Source organism: Abrus precatorius, unplaced genomic scaffold (assembly GCF_003935025.1).
Source record: "Abrus precatorius isolate BTA unplaced genomic scaffold, Abrus_2018 Scaffold9, whole genome shotgun sequence".
Lineage (NCBI taxonomy): Eukaryota > Viridiplantae > Streptophyta > Magnoliopsida > Fabales > Fabaceae > Abrus > Abrus precatorius.
This window is the reverse complement of record NW_020874439.1, coordinates 22,535,620-22,551,723: the sequence shown is the minus strand read 5'-3', so window position 1 is coordinate 22,551,723 and position 16,104 is coordinate 22,535,620. Positions and strand designations below refer to the sequence as shown.

The following is a 16,104-nucleotide window of genomic DNA, read 5'->3' as shown; positions in this document are numbered from 1 at the left end:
TTTGAACTGTTAAAGGAGATATCTCCCGTGTTACTTTGTAATTTTGATGTACTTTTTATATGTCTGTATGAAAATAATTTAAAAAAGGTGAAAAATAAAATAATGATATAAATATTATGTATAGTGTTAACAAATACTTTTTAACATATTTTTTTAACACACTTTTAGTTAAAGTAAGAATAAAAAAATAGAATCTATCTAATTTTTCAATTTCAATAAATTTCATTTAATATTTAAATTCTTTAAAAAATATATTATTAATATTTTTTTTATTAATTCTTAATGGTTTAAACAACGATGCAGTCCCTAATGTCATGACTGGTGACAGTATTGTTCATATGCACTTAATTCGGTAGGTGTTTCAAAGTCAAGATATGGGTTGTGTTACCAGAAGAAAAAACAAAAAGATGAAAAGGGTCAAGATTTGATGTGGTTCAAAGACATAAATGTTTCCTAGTCATGAGCCAAATTGACCAAATTTCACTGAGTCGACAACGAATCTAGAGAGTATTTTCTACTATAAAGATTGAAAAATCTTCCATGTCGTGTTTAACTGGTCATAAATTTACTTGGTCCCTTTTCTTTCACCCTACTCCAAGTTTAGGGAAATGAAGCCTAATAAATCAACTAAAATTCATTATGACTTTGTTGACAAAAAAAATCATCAAAACTTTCAACTGGTTTTCGCCCACAGAGAAACTAAATAAAATTCATTGTGATTTTCATGAGTCAGTTCTGTATAGTAAACATGCCAAATCAAAGTTGACTTACCATTGTAGTATGTAATATGCTTTACATATGTTTAAATCCCATTCACTTCATTTTATAATATGCATTGTCTAAGTTTTCATATTAAATCAAATTGATTGTTTTTTCTTTTGAAAGACTATCAAACATGCTGAAAACACTTCTCATCTACTGATCCAATGAAACAAAGAAACACAAAAAGGAAACGCTTAAATAAAAAGCATATGAATTGAAAAGCTTGACGAAGAATCTCTAATCCACTGATCCAATGACATTAAAAATGCTAAAAGAAACACACAAGTGAAGAACCTAATCTACTCGGCATTAGAAGTAAAAAGTTCAGAAAGATGAAATGATTAAATTGTAAAATAACGTCTTTGAAGCATCCAATGCAATTCGTTGAAGAGTAATTACCAATTAGTAATAAATTTAAAATTTGAATTAACAACATAAAAAATAATTCCCAACCTTTTTAATTTTGTGTATATAAAAAAAATTGTTTATTATCATTCTTTAAGTGTCACTCCTAATTAAATAATTTTTGTCTAAATTATATTTCTCTCTCTCTTATAATCATATGAATGATAAAGGTATTTTAAATAAAAATTACTTCCATAAGAGTAACAACAGACACTTATATAAATATGTTATATGTGTGTGTATTTTAATTTATATTTTCAAATGTAATTATTATCATTATTTTTTATCTGCAAATCTAATTATACTGCAGCAGTGCATCCCCAAAACAAAATCGACATTTTGGGCTTTATTCCAATGGGCTTAGATGGGCCTGGAAGACTCTCATCTTGAAATGTGAGCGTTTCTGGCTAGTCAATGGTGGCATTGGTGACAAGTCAACTCTGAGTGTGGGACATGGGAAAATCAGAAAAGCAAAAAAGTCTTAGTATCCGTTATGAACTTTTTCTGTTCATTTCGACTTTTTCTTTTCACAAACATTTCAAATTTCAAAACACTTCTTCTTCTACGCATTCTCTCTTAATTAAGCCAACAAACATTAGCTCCAAGCACACGACAAACACTGCATCAACATCTACTTGCTGTTGCAATCTTTCGCATTCTCAGAATCTGACACTGTCCTTTCCTCTGCAAAAACGTGTTCTTTTCCCAAATGGGTGGTTCAGGAAGATGGCTTAAGTCGCTTATTTCTCTCAGAAAGCCATCCGCAAATGATCAAGTTTGAAAAATTTTTCTGGGATTTTTTTTTGTTGCTTTGTTTTGGTCTGGCGATGTTTATTTAGTATGATTGTGCATTTTTCAGGAGAAGGGTGGTGATAAGAGTAAGAGAAAGTGGAAGTTATGGAGGAGTTCTTCAGAAGGCTATGGGATTGGATCCTCAATGAAGAAGGGACAGGGTGGTAGTGGTGGTTTTGACAAGTCTTCTTTTGTGGTGGCTGATGAAGCATTTGCTGCTGCAGTGGCTGCTGTGGTAAGAACTCCACTCAAAGACTTCGTGGTGATCAAGCAGGAATGGGCTGCTATTCGCATCCAGGCTGTGTTTCGAGGCTTCTTGGTAATTGTGAATCTTTGCCTAATTTCAAATCTTGTGTATGATCATGATGCACCTTCTTCTGCTTTTCAAATTGTTTCTCTCTTCAAGTTTTTTTAGTTATTATGGGTTTCTGTTTCTAATCTTGATCCTTGCAATGAGTTATGGAGTTTTCTTTGGTGCCTATTTGCTTTTTGTTTAGTTTAAAGTTGAGTAAAAATGATTTTGATAAAATTAATTTTGAATCTTTGGATATGACTGAGATAAGTGCATATAATCAGAATTATATATTTTTGTTAGAATGTATATTTTTTTTATTGGGAAGTGTGAGACATGATATTCCATATAAAGTAAAGAAATCCTTACTTTAATAGGGTAGCTTAAGGGAATGCTGAACTATGGGAATATAATTTAGCACATGTTTGGGTTAACTTATTTTGGATAAATAATGATTTACTTTTTTGATAGGTTATGCTTAGGATGTTGAATGTATATTTCTTGTGCTTGCATTTGTTTTGTCTAGTTTTTATTTTCTCTCCTTTCGTAGTTTATTTTGAGACGTCTTGTTTGTGTTGCAGGCAAGACGAGCTTTGAGGGCCCTGAGGGCAGTGGTGAGGCTGCAAGCTATATTTCGTGGTCGGCAAGTGAGGAAGCAAGCAGCAGTTACTCTAAGGTGCATGCAAGCTCTCGTGAGAGTTCAAGCACGTGTCAAGGCTAGGAATGTGAGGAAGTCTCCAGAAGGGAAAGCTGTGGAGAAACTATTGAATGATCATGCTGATCCTGCTAAGCAGGCTGAGGTATCATAAGTTTTTCACAATTTGCCTCAAGATTGTGTGACATTCTGTAATGTTGATGCCTTTTCAAGTTGATTGATGTGTGTTTCGAAACACGTTTGCATCGCTAAAATCACGTTGAATGAATGCCCAACATGTTTGGTTGGTCCGAACCGAATTGATTTTTCCTCTAAACTCATTTGAATAGACATAAATCACATCACTTTAAATTGACTTTAAAGCAAAATCAATTCTACAAAACCAAGTTTACAAACATTCACCTAAACACACATACAAAGAGTTGTTAACTAGTAGCAAAATTTTCCATGTCTATTGTCAGCAAGGATGGTGTGACATTCCGGGAACAGTGGAAGAAGTCAAAGCAAAATTACAAATGAGGCAGGAAGGAGCAATCAAGAGGGATAGAACAATGCAATACTCTATCTCCAAGCAGGTAATGAAGCTTAGAAAAGATGTACTGTATTTGTGGTCTTAGTAATGAAATGATTACTAAAACATATGTGCTTTATAAACTTTGCTTGCTTTCAGAAATCAACAATGAGTGCTAGTCCAAACTCAAGAGGTGCTAAGTCAGTGACTGGATGGAGCATGTTAGAACGCTGGATGGCATCTAAGCCATGGGAAAACAGGTTGATGGAAGAGATGTATTTGGACTCACCTGACATGACTATAGTGACCAGTAAAAGTGATGATCTTGTCGTTCCCTTTAGTTCAAATCAACAAAATGGCTCAGTCAAAGCAAGAAGGAATGGTGTGACAACCAGGATTTCAACTAAATCTCTTACAACCAGTCAATCAACTCCATCATCTTCAGCCATAAGCTCTGAATGCATGTATGATGATAGTCCCGTGTCAACTTCATGCACATCAGGATCACCTACTCTACCATCTACCAACAATGTTATGGTGGAAGCAACTGAGGAAAGAAATGTTGGTAAACCAAGCTACATGAATCTGACAGCATCAACCAAAGCTAAACTGAAAGCCTGTAGGTTTTCTTCTCAGAATTCAAAGAGAATCTTTATGGATGATTGTGTGTCACTAAGTGGAGTTACTAGAAGCAGTTCTGGCTCCTATCCTTCAGCTAATATATGGAAGGATCTATATGCAACACCTCTAAGGGCAAGTTATCAAAAACGATATACATTTGAAGATAAGTAGTTGCCATGACAATGGCTCCAATTTTCTATTTCAGTGAGTCCAACAGCTTGTTGTTCATTGTCACCTAAACTTGGTGAGATGAATGTGTGTGTATGAGAACACATATATAAGTTGTAATTCATAGTGTAGATAACACAAGTGGTTTGGTGTGAAGATGAAAGAGCACATTGTTTCAATTTGTAAGGTGTTTTTACACCAATTTTTAATCAGTATCTCTTTGTTTTTGGGATTATTCATGTTAAACTCTTGGGAGAACATTTATAATGAGTATGATGTTACACTATCAAGAAGTTTGAAGTACGAAATATGAGCTTTAGGATGAAGCTGACTCTTCATCTAAGCTTTTGTATGAATGCATAATGCAGGCTTTTATGTTAAACATTATGGTCAAGCGAGTGATTTGTTTCATTCATATGGTGTTTTTTTAACACTCATTTGTATTGCAAGTACTACTACATCCATGTCTTTGCTATCTAAAATATCTAGAACAGCAAGGATGAGAGTTGGGACATGTTCTTACCCCCTTTTTTTTTTCTGAATTGATTATTAATGGTATTGGTGTGTAGAAACCATGAAACCAAAAACAGTTGGCAGAAAATGGTATTAGAGTATAGTTGCTTGGGTTAAACAGAAGTTACCTTGAACTGTTGGGTATCATTTTTTTAAAATAATAATAATAACGAGTTTAAATATGTTGTACTGTTCAATATCAGAAAATAGCGCTCTTAGAATTCAACCACACTAGTCATTCCCTTCATCTCCAATTAATAAAGTATTTGAGTATCAATTCATGCTATTGATTTAAGAATTCACCAATTCTCTCATTCAATAAAAATTAGATTTATAGTTTCATTCTTATTTCCGCCATGCTTTGGACCTTTACTTTTGGGGTAGATCAGCAATATTGAATCTCCTGCCACAACTTTTCAACTCTACATAAATATTAAATAATCAAGATCAACAGCAAGTTTTGGTTCCAGCTCATACTGTACAACATATTAAAATTGTTAATCTCGAGTTCTCAACCATTAATATCTTCACTTTAATCTATAACGAATAATTCCTTTTATTTCTTTCCAACCTTTTTCTTATTTGTTTTGCTGCTTAAATGGCTCAATTTCTCAGGCCCATCAGCCCAAATTTTATTGGAAATTTTCAAGATTCAACCCAAAAACTGCATGTAGTATATAGTAACTAAAAACTATCAAATATCGATACAATTAATGACTCAAAAAGAATGTCAATATAATGAGAAACATTACAAAAAACATCAAATCATGCAAGGTTAGAATGACTAAGCTTTATTAGACAAGTTCTTATCTCCGCTTAAGCAACAGAGAATAATTAATTGGAAAAATCTTGTGGTCCATGATGAAATGATAATATGTAATGATGCAACAGCCACTATGGCCCATTTGGTCCAGCCATTCATGCTCTAAAAGGACCACAGTTATCACGGTCACCAATACTTCAAAGTATATGTGCGTCATTTAACAGTTGAACATCAAAGAAAGAAGGTTGATGGACACAAATAACACTAATAAAATATTTTTCAGTTCAAAATAGACCAAACGGTGAAATAGTTCACAGGTCAATTTCAGTGCTATGGACAAAAACTGGTAAGGCTTTAAAGACAGTATCTCCAATGCGTTAAAGTTTGACTTGTGTCTACTGCATGGCCTACGTGAGGTTGCTATTGGGTTCACAGGTTTCCCACGTGAGAATATGCGCTAACAATGGCAAGAAATCAGGAAGACACCAAAAGTTGTAATTTTTTTTGAAGGGTTTCTTCTTATGTGTGAGAAGCTTTCTTTAATTTGGAGTAAGTATGCAAACTTCCTTTCGTGGGGTGTTGCCATGAATAGAAGGAAGATGAAGTGGGGTCTTATAGGACTATAGGAGTGCTACTTTCTTGGATATCCCTTTCTCTGTGGGGCAATTCTGGTTTTGTTTCTTTGCCTTACAAAGAATATTACCTCTTTTTTCATTTCCTTTACATTATTTGCACCACCAATACTTTTATGGCCAATATGCCCCTCAAGTTACGTATATCAGTATACCAATTCTTTATTGGTATCATGAAAAGTTGAAATATATTCTTGTTCATTTTCTCCTTTCATATTTAATGGAAAAGTGTGAATGACAATGGGAAACCTTGTTTACCATAGTCTTGTTCCCATCCTGTTGTGCATGCATGTGTGTAAGCAAAGCAAGTGTTCATATGTGAAACAATAGTATGTTGAAGTTCCATGTCATATATGTAGTGATTTATATGAAGTTCACTACTATAAAATATAAATCTTATGACTACTCAGCTATCCAATGAAAAATATCATATATGTAGTGATTTATATAAAGTTCAATGTTAAAATATATACACTAAAGTTTAAGAATAATTATAGTAATTCTGCTAACTAAAATATTTAAATCTATATATATCCTCTAGTTATTTACCAAGGTATCATATGTGACTTGAAGATATGTTTAGGTAAGCCAGAAGCTACCTTATTTTCCTGTTTTGGGTCTTCGTTGTATCTCAAGGGACAATGCATGTTGATATTTCTTTCCTTATATTGGGAAAAATTCTCCACCCTCTCAAGTCAAGAGAGGAAAAAATAGAGAAGAAAAAGAAGAGGAGGAAACAAGTTTTATTTGACTGAAAATGACCCATACCAAAACTAATGTGGATCAGGACAGGACAAAGAATCACATAGCATTCTTGCATGTACTTGATATGATTTCTCCATATGCTTGGAAAAAACAAAACTCACAAAAACTATAGTCCCTTGATGGCTCAACAAATAAAGAAAAAGAGCTTTGTTGTATTAAATGTTGCATGTGCAACAATTAATTACGAATCTTGTTTTGGACTAGCTGTTTCTTCTAACATAAGCATTCTAAGCCCACACTTTTTTCTCTCAGAAGCAACACATTACAGTAGTACTCCTAGATGCTTGGCACCCTCCTTTACCCCAAGACCACTTCCTCTTATCTCATTTTACTAGACACATGTTTTAATTAAGAATGATTCTAATGCCAATACATTTATTCTTTCTACTGATGAAAGATCAAAAAGATTAGTTTCTTTTTCATACTTTGGCATTAACGAATTCGATCAACTTTCTCTAAAGTGTGCATTCAAAATAATGAAAAACAGCGCAGGAGCACGACACCAAATGATGGTAATTAGAGTAGTGAGTAAAACAATAGTATCCACACAAACATATATCCAAAGATTAGGTGATCAATAGAAATGTGAATATGTACGGTTTTGAGGACTTTTTTTTTAAATAGAAAAAATAAAACGACACAATCATGATAAAATAATGAAGGTAAAAAATCTAAAATTAAAAAAATAACCACCATTTTGTAGGGACAACTAAAAAAATACTATATAAAAAATTTATATAATTTTCTTTTTACAGTTACAATTCTGATAGACTTATTTTTAAAGTAAATATCTAAACGTCTCACAATAAATAAAAGTACAAACTTAAAGTATTTTTAATCAATGCAATTTAAAATAAAAAATTTTAGAGATCAACTTTTTTCAATACATGAACAATGTAATACTTAAAGATATTTTATTTCAATCAATTTTAATATTACAAATCATAAAGCATCGATATTTTATGTTGCACTACAATAACGACATTATTTTTAACTTCACTAAATTCGAGTCCGAATATCAAGTGCTGTGTCTCATAATGTACGTCTAGCCTATTATTAACATATTTATTATTAAGAATTTACTTAAAATGAAATTTAATATTATTTAAAAAATAGACATAATAATTAAGTTTATTTATGAAAACAATAATAATTTTAATATTATTGCATTAAAATTTTTATTTTAATATTTTACAAAATTATACCACCTATTTAAGATTTAAGCCGGTTGATTTGCACAAATGCTTTTGTTAACCTACATGGATGCAGATATGTTGTCCTATATGAAAAACTTTACTGCAAAATAAACTTCCACAAAGGTTGTAAAATCCATTGGTTGGCTTAGTTTAATTTAATTTTAGGGGAGAAAAAAATATGAATTAATCAAAATAGATTAGTTCAGATTGGTTTATATATATGATTTTTATTTTGGTCAAACTTGAATCAAATCAACTAGATTAATAATGGGTTCGTTTGATTTAGTTTTTTTTTTTTGAAAAGTATATATATTTTTTTTAAAAAGATAAAGTTTAGGATAATTGATTAGGAGAACCATCACTTTTAATCAAAATCAGGTTATATAAATGCATGAATATTGTTTAAAAACTGGGTTAGTTTGAGAAAAAAGAATTTGTTGCCTAACTTTATAACAGTCCAGTGCCTTGTATTATTATCACCCATGTTATGGCAAAGGTATTCAACAATAATAAGTATAAACAGTAAGGTGCAAGACTTACACTGGGATTTGGTAACCCAGAAAACACAAATTAGAGAAGAAACAAAAACTGGGATGCATGAATTGAAAAATGAGAATTGAGAATTGAGAAATGAGATAATTGAATGACAATGATTAGATGACCCAGTTATGCTTAGCAATATGATAGATGGAATCCCTGAACAGGATTCAAAAGCATACTTTTCTCACTTTGCTTTCCGTCTTATCATAATGAGATATTGTACTGCCTATTAGATTCTTCTTCTTGTCCCCGTTAGCCTACCAATGCCATTGCCTATTCCTATTTCAGATTTTCATTGTTTTTAGCCAAGTCTAATTGGAATTCTCCTCACTCTTATTCTGCTATTTTTTTTAATTTCCAATTAGCTTTTACTCGAATTTTATTTTCCTCCTTTGCCTGAATAATTAGAATGAATTATGTACTTTGATCATTTTCAAAAGATATACTTGCATTTTTGTCCTTTTAGTTCACATTATGTGTAAGTTTAATCCTTCAATTTTTTTAATTTTTTAATTTTTGAAAATTTAATAATCTTTCATTATTTTTTTCTACCTTAAATTCTTACATTCTTATTATTTTTATAAATTAAATTATCTTCAACCAAAATATTAAAAAATTGAAAAATTCTCTCTTAAAATTCTAAACTTGTATTGTATAAAATTCTTTAAATTTTATCAATATTTTAATATCTTTTTTTCTTCTCAGACTTTAAAATTAATTTATATTCTAATTCTATTACAAACTCCCAAAAATTAGGTAAGAAAGTACAAAAATGAGAATTTCAAACATAAAAAATTAATAGGAAATCAAATTTAAATAATTTTAAAAATAGAAAGACTTAAGTCTTATGTAAATCAATTTGTAAAGAAATTCTTATCAAAGAAAAAATTAATATAAAAAATAATAATTTTTTTATAAGATAGAAATAACTTATTATAAAAATTAAATATTAAATTTTATAAAAAAATATAGAAGTATAAGTTGTTTTTAACTTTTAAGAAAATATTTATTATTTTTATATTAATTTTTTCTTTTAAAAAAATATTTATAATTTTACTTAAAATGTGTTTTAATTAAGTAGAAAAAGACTTGAGAGACTAAAATGTGAACAAACTCTAGAGAGATTAAGAATAAAATAATTATTTTAAAAATTAATTATCTACTTTAAGTAATACTAATTTATAATTAAAATATATTAACAATATAATTTTTTATATCGTTATCCAATCATAAATAACTGTATCAACAAAAATTATTAATTTATACACCCATGCAATATTAAAAGCTGTTTCTCAAAATTTAAAAAACAGCACAAAAATTTATCCATTTTCATTATATATAAAACATTTCCAGTATGAATTTAAACTTAATCCTGCATTTTCTTTTATTAAAATGATTATGATTGGACAAGAGACCGGAAGAAGCTAAAGAAAAACGAAGTCAAAATTGAACAACGAGAGACACCAATCAAACAATAGCTGCAGAATATTTCTTGCAACGAGAAAAGCTTGTATAAATAAATCTAATGTACTCAATGATGAAATGTGTTTAATGCTGTTTAACTTTATTAAGAAGTAAACCCAATGTTCCCAATTTCAAATCAGTATATTTATGCAATTATTTTCAGTTGAGCAGACATTCATAGTTCAATGTTTTCTTCTGATGGAATATGATTCAAGATGTTTTACCATAATAAATTTTGAACGTTTGTGCATTATCATGTCACTTCTCAACGAAACATCATTACAAAAGCATATATTCACCTAATACAGAGTCAACCACGTTGTTTTTCTGCACTGAGCCATTATATTAGAAAACAAAACCATTTCAAGTGTCATCTTTTTTTGACATGTCTCGAAATTAAGAGTCGTTTCTCAAAGTTCTCAGATAATATTCATTTAGACATAAGGTAAAAATAAGGTTTTTTCTTTTTATCTTGTTTTTCCCTTTTATTTCTTTAACCATTATCACATAGAGCCATTAATTTTTTTTACATGGCAAGGTAAATTTTGTTCTGCAATATATTTTCAATTAGTATTACTCATGCAAATATGAAGATAGATATGAGTGTTTTTTTTTAAATTAAAGTATATATATATATATATATATATATATATATATATATATAAATACTATAATACTCTATTCAAATTTTATTAATTGTTGTCTCTATCAGTGATAATCCTTTAGCATATACGTCAATATTCATTACATAATATGCATAAATGCACATTTGAATTGTATGAAACGTTTTTTAGCATTAAAAAAAAAACGTGCATTTAAAGTAAAGTGACACAGAAGCAAAGACGTCGTTAAACAATATTAATTGGATAAGGTTTTTGTATAATTAAGGCTAAAAAGTGAAGGAAATATTACTTGTTTTTCATTTAACATATAATATTAAGTATTATGTCAACTATTTAATAATTTAATAATAATACTGATTTTTCACAAAGAAAAACTAGCTTTATAATACTTTTAATTTGATGCAGTACAATAGTTGAAAAGGTCATCTATATCAAATTATTTACAACTTTGATTCATAATCAGTTAAAAGTATCATTACTTATTTAATCATTTATTTTTTTATCTTTTTTTTATATCACATAATCTTATTTTTTATTTTTATATCTAGGGGTAGATACCCCAAACATTTTCCAATCATTTACCCTTCCAAAAACAATCTCAGCCGATCAATTCACATACCTTTTTCAAATTATTACCATTCTCAAAAGGACAAAACTGGCAAGGTAAACAATGAGCAAATTACAAATATAAAGTTTAATTCACTGACTTGTTGGAAACTTTGTTCATCTGCACATATATGTCCAAGGTGGGACCTGCCAACACATAGGGTCCCACCACCTGCATGTGTGACACGTGTACAACCCATTAGCCCAATGGGCAAAATGAAGGATCCTTTATAAGTCCTACAACTCTCACAGGGTGACAATGCAGCCTTTAGCTCTTTCCCACAAACCATACTTAACTGGGCCACCATGGTACAGCTTCCACATTAAATTCACCACCTCGGTGTACATTCACTTCTGCTTCTGCATCATACCATCCATTTCTCTGCTAATTCTGTTCACGCCATTCTTTTCATAATTCAATGCAACCTCTTGTAAGTTTGTGCTAAAGCTAGAGATCACTAGAGCATCCTTTGTCCTCCCTTTCACATTTTCTTTAATGATACCAAACCTGACATTGGTGTCCATTTGATGTATGTGTTAGTAGTACTTTGAGAGTTGAAACTGAGATAGGGAGAAAAAGAAAGAAAAACATGGGACATCACTCTTGCTGCAACAAGCAGAAGGTCAAAAGAGGACTATGGTCACCTGAAGAAGATGAAAAGCTCATCAACTACATCACAACTTATGGACATGGTTGTTGGAGTTCTGTCCCTAAGCTTGCAGGTATATATATAATTAACAACTCTATCACATTATTTCAAAGCCCTTTTACTTCAAAGTTTAGTTCTCATTATCTTTATATATATAGTTTCTTGAAATATTTGTGAGTTTCTTATCATATGTTCATTCATGGTGTGCTAGGCCTGCAGAGATGTGGAAAGAGTTGTAGATTAAGATGGATAAATTATCTAAGACCTGATTTAAAACGTGGAAGTTTCTCTCCTCAAGAAGCAGCCCTGATTATCGAACTTCATAGCATTTTAGGCAACAGGTATAAGCATCGGTAGCCACATGCTTCTTTGTTTACACCCTTTTTTCTTTTTCCACACTGTTCTTTTCATGTGCATCATCACCAACATTATTATCAAAAGGTTGCATTATTTACTTTTTCTCAACAATAGTAAACTTTTTGGGTACAGGTGGGCGCAGATAGCTAAGCACCTACCTGGAAGAACAGATAATGAGGTGAAAAACTTTTGGAATTCAAGCATAAAGAAGAAACTCCTCTCTCATGATGCTGTTCCTCCTTTAGCCACATTTTCTGATATTCACAGCCCCTACAATATTGCTTCTATGGAAAGTTTCTTCCCTTTAACTGCAAACCCTAATATGATCCTAAACTTTCATCATCACCCTGCAGACCAACTCTATCTTCCCTCCCCATCTCCAATCCTACAAGGTTTTGATCACAATAATGATATTAAGTTAGACATTAACAATTATAATGCCAATTTCCTTCACATTCAGAATCCAATACCAGAAACATTACCACCACTTTCCAATCCTTCCTCTTATGATGATACATGGTCATTGGGTTGTGTAGCTCTACATCTTAATCCAAATCAAGAAAATCAAATTTCTAAAAGTGATAGCACCCCACATTATGTTGTTGACAAATTCATCAACCCAACTGCATTGCAGCAATATGAATGTCACTTAGTAGAAACCATTGCGCCAAAAGTGAGTGAGAGCATTGAGGATTATGTTTGTAGCATCCCATACTCATCTACCTCCCAGGATCAACATGAGGCTTCAGCAAAATTTCAAAGTAATCAACAAGATCTAACTGTGGTAGCAAATCAATTGGAGTACATCGATGCCCTCATGTCATCGTTGCCATCTTCAACAACCTCGTCATCAGTATCAAGCAGTCAAATAGTGACAAACCCTATTATTCCTTCAGGATGGGAGACTTGAGCATTGGCATATATTGATTGAAATTTGATTTTATCTATTTATAGTATATTTAATTTAATAATTGGGGTGGAGTTGGGGGATCTCTATCATGGTCAATTAGGTCAATTATTTCTATGCATTTAATTATTTCTTGAACTTTTGCACAAGAATGTAGATCATCTCCTGTTGGAAAACCTGAACCATGCCAAGTTCAGGCGCAGTTTCCATTAAATGATATGCTTGCTAAAGTTCCATAAATATGTCTAGGTTCTTTCACATTGTCACATGTTTATCACTTAAACTCATGTATGAATCCAATTTTGTTATTTGAATATTAATTTAATTATATTAGAGTTTAACGTTGGTGCACTGTAAGTGTAAAAATTTCACTCTGCTATAAATATGATAATGTACTATTATGTAGTAGTGTAAAAAAAATTATACTATTAATATATTTAAATTAAATTCTTTATATTATATATAATATTATATATAATATAATGTATACTGTTATAAAAAGAATTCTTCAAAATTAAAGAAAAAAACACAAAAATTCAAAATGCATCTCTCTCTCACTCTCTCTTTCTGACATTACGGATGATGATGTCGAACAAAGACAAAAGACGTACACACATGATGGTCAACTCGAGGCCAAGGTGTCCTTAAATGTGACCTAGCTAAGACGACATCATGCAAATACTTTATGGTGTGATAAGAACCGTTTAGAGCATCACCAATCTTAACTATACATCTTGTAATCGAAAATAAACTTTTCTTGTTTAAGACTCCTCGATGTTGATTGGTAAAATTATACACTTACTAAGAATTACAAACATTGCATGCAAAGGCCCCAAAAGACTTTGGCATCTTCGTTAATATTACTAATATATTAATAAAAAATTTAAATCTTATTCATTTTCTCTTACATTTATTTTTTATTTATTCTTTATTTTTATTTTTCTCTCTTTTTTCACATCATAAATTAAATTTTAGTTTGAATAAACTTCTAATTATGTACTTATAAAAGAATAAAATAAGCATAAAAATATAAATATAACTTTTTTTGTAAATTAAAAGTAACTTATACTCTAGAAAATATGAAAGTTTACCATAGATAATTTTTTAAAATTAAAAGTAGTTAACGTGAACACAATTTTGAAAATATCTCTGAAAATTAAAATATATTTTTCATGGAAAAAAACTCGGAAAATAAAATCTTTTATAGAACTTAATTAAACAGTCTTTTAGTTTAAGACTTTGTTCGAGTTGAATAAAAATATAATAAGATAAGGATATGCTATATATATATATATATATATATATATATATATATATGTTTATCTTATTTTATATTAATATGTATTAGAATAATAAATTAAATATGTTATGTTGTTTTATTTTATCTATTTCAGATTAAAAAATAAAATTTATGTTAGAAATAAAATATAACAAATCTGTAAAAAATTAAACTTTTGTTGGTTAAATAAACATAAAAATGTAATAGAATATAAAAAATGATTCTATTGAAAAAAATATCTTGTTTATCAAATAAACCTGAAAAGAATTAAGTCAAAGCTAACAATGTTAATACCAAACACGACTCAGACATGCTAAATAGATAAGTAGAGAATAAGACATAGGAAATTTATAAAATAGACTTATCATAAAATAAAATAAAAATTATTTAATTTATTAATTTTATCTATCAAATAGACATTAAAAAAGCAGATTTTATTAACGAGAAATTAGTGCGAATGACAAACGGCTTAGTATTTCTTAAATAATAACTCAAATTTATCTCTAATAGTAGATTTTTCACAGCATTCACATTTAGTGCGCAATTTGAGTACATGCACGAGTTTCAATGCTTCGTTTTTGCATGGAATACCAATTTGTTGCTATTCTCCTCTCTCGTATAAAGGTTGAAATTTAGCGTTCATTCAATTGATTTAACGTTAACAGAAAGATAATTACATTAGTTTTTGACAAAATTCATTGAGTTAGTATATATATGAAATATTTTAACTCTTTAATTGTAAGAGTTATAAACATAGCATGCAGACACCAAAACATTGTTGTGATGATCAAGCAATAGCCTTTACATGACAGCTGATAATTACATTAATTCATTGTTCATTCTTCACGGGAGATTCTGATTATAATATTCCCCCCTATATGTGTACCAGAAAGGAAATATTCCCCCTATAATGTTTAATTACTGTCAATATCATATAGTAGAAAGTGATTTAATTAGAGATTCCATGTGTTAACCAAGCAGAAGACAATTTTAACCACGTTATTTTCTGTGCTTCTCTAAGGTGTTCATGTGAGAGAGAGCATGATTCATGAACATTGTCAAACTACGATGATGTCATAAGATATGGACCTTCTGAAAAGAATCTATTTCAGAACCACATTGCCCCTCTCCACAATAATAAGCTCTTTTTTGGATCAGGGGGTGTGATATCATAATCTTATTTTATGCAGATAATTAAAATTCCATGTTCATTAAAAATAAGAGAAATAAAAGGAAATGTGAGAAAGAGATATATACATAGCTCAATTATTTTAGATATTTTGGAGAATTTCTTCAATTAGAAGATCAATGTTCTCCCTATACACAATAGGATTTAAATCTAGCACATTCATAAAAGTCAACAACATTGCTTTATTTTATCTGTGTTGCTAAATATGTGTAGTTTTCTTTGGCTCTTAATTATCTTTCAATCATTCATCTTTTTTAATAAAACAAAGTAGACAGAAAGTTGAAGAAAGTCCTCGTACTGAGTACTGACAGGCAGCACTGCGTTTGCTCCTTAACTTTCCCTGTAGAGACTCGTGGGTTGCTCTTCTTTTTGGGCCGGGTGGGGTGGGGGGACTCAAGTCAATTTCCATTATCA

General features: G+C 30.4%; 2 protein-coding genes across 2 annotated transcripts; both read left to right on the top strand.

Annotated features, from left to right (window-relative positions):
- Window positions 1-1,876: 1,876 nt before the first annotated feature.
- Window positions 1,877-4,209, top strand: LOC113851027 (protein IQ-DOMAIN 1-like). Its single transcript, XM_027481518.1, has 5 exons — window positions 1,877-1,942; window positions 2,027-2,278; window positions 2,833-3,051; window positions 3,368-3,481; window positions 3,577-4,209. The coding sequence occupies exons 1-5, from the start codon at window positions 1,877-1,879 to the stop codon at window positions 4,207-4,209; spliced, it is 1,284 nt and encodes a 427-aa protein (XP_027337319.1).
- A 7,689-nt stretch (window positions 4,210-11,898) lies between these two features.
- Window positions 11,899-13,225, top strand: LOC113851026 (transcription factor MYB26). Its single transcript, XM_027481517.1, has 3 exons — window positions 11,899-12,031; window positions 12,170-12,299; window positions 12,448-13,225. Exons 1-3 carry the CDS (start codon window positions 11,899-11,901, stop codon window positions 13,223-13,225), a joined length of 1,041 nt encoding a protein of 346 aa, XP_027337318.1.
- Window positions 13,226-16,104: the final 2,879 nt, after the last annotated feature.

Coding starts and splice junctions, on each gene's coding strand:
- LOC113851027 (XM_027481518.1), top strand. CDS start 1,877: ATGGGTGGTTCAGGAAGATGGCTTAAGTCGCTTATTTCTCTCAGAAAG. Junction 1,943..2,026: donor AGCCATCCGCAAATGATCAA/GTTTGAAAAATT, acceptor TGCATTTTTCAG/GAGAAGGGTGGTGATAAGAG. Junction 3,482..3,576: donor AATACTCTATCTCCAAGCAG/GTAATGAAGCTT, acceptor GCTTGCTTTCAG/AAATCAACAATGAGTGCTAG.
- LOC113851026 (XM_027481517.1), top strand. CDS start 11,899: ATGGGACATCACTCTTGCTGCAACAAGCAGAAGGTCAAAAGAGGACTA. Junction 12,032..12,169: donor TTCTGTCCCTAAGCTTGCAG/GTATATATATAA, acceptor ATGGTGTGCTAG/GCCTGCAGAGATGTGGAAAG. Junction 12,300..12,447: donor CATAGCATTTTAGGCAACAG/GTATAAGCATCG, acceptor TTTTGGGTACAG/GTGGGCGCAGATAGCTAAGC.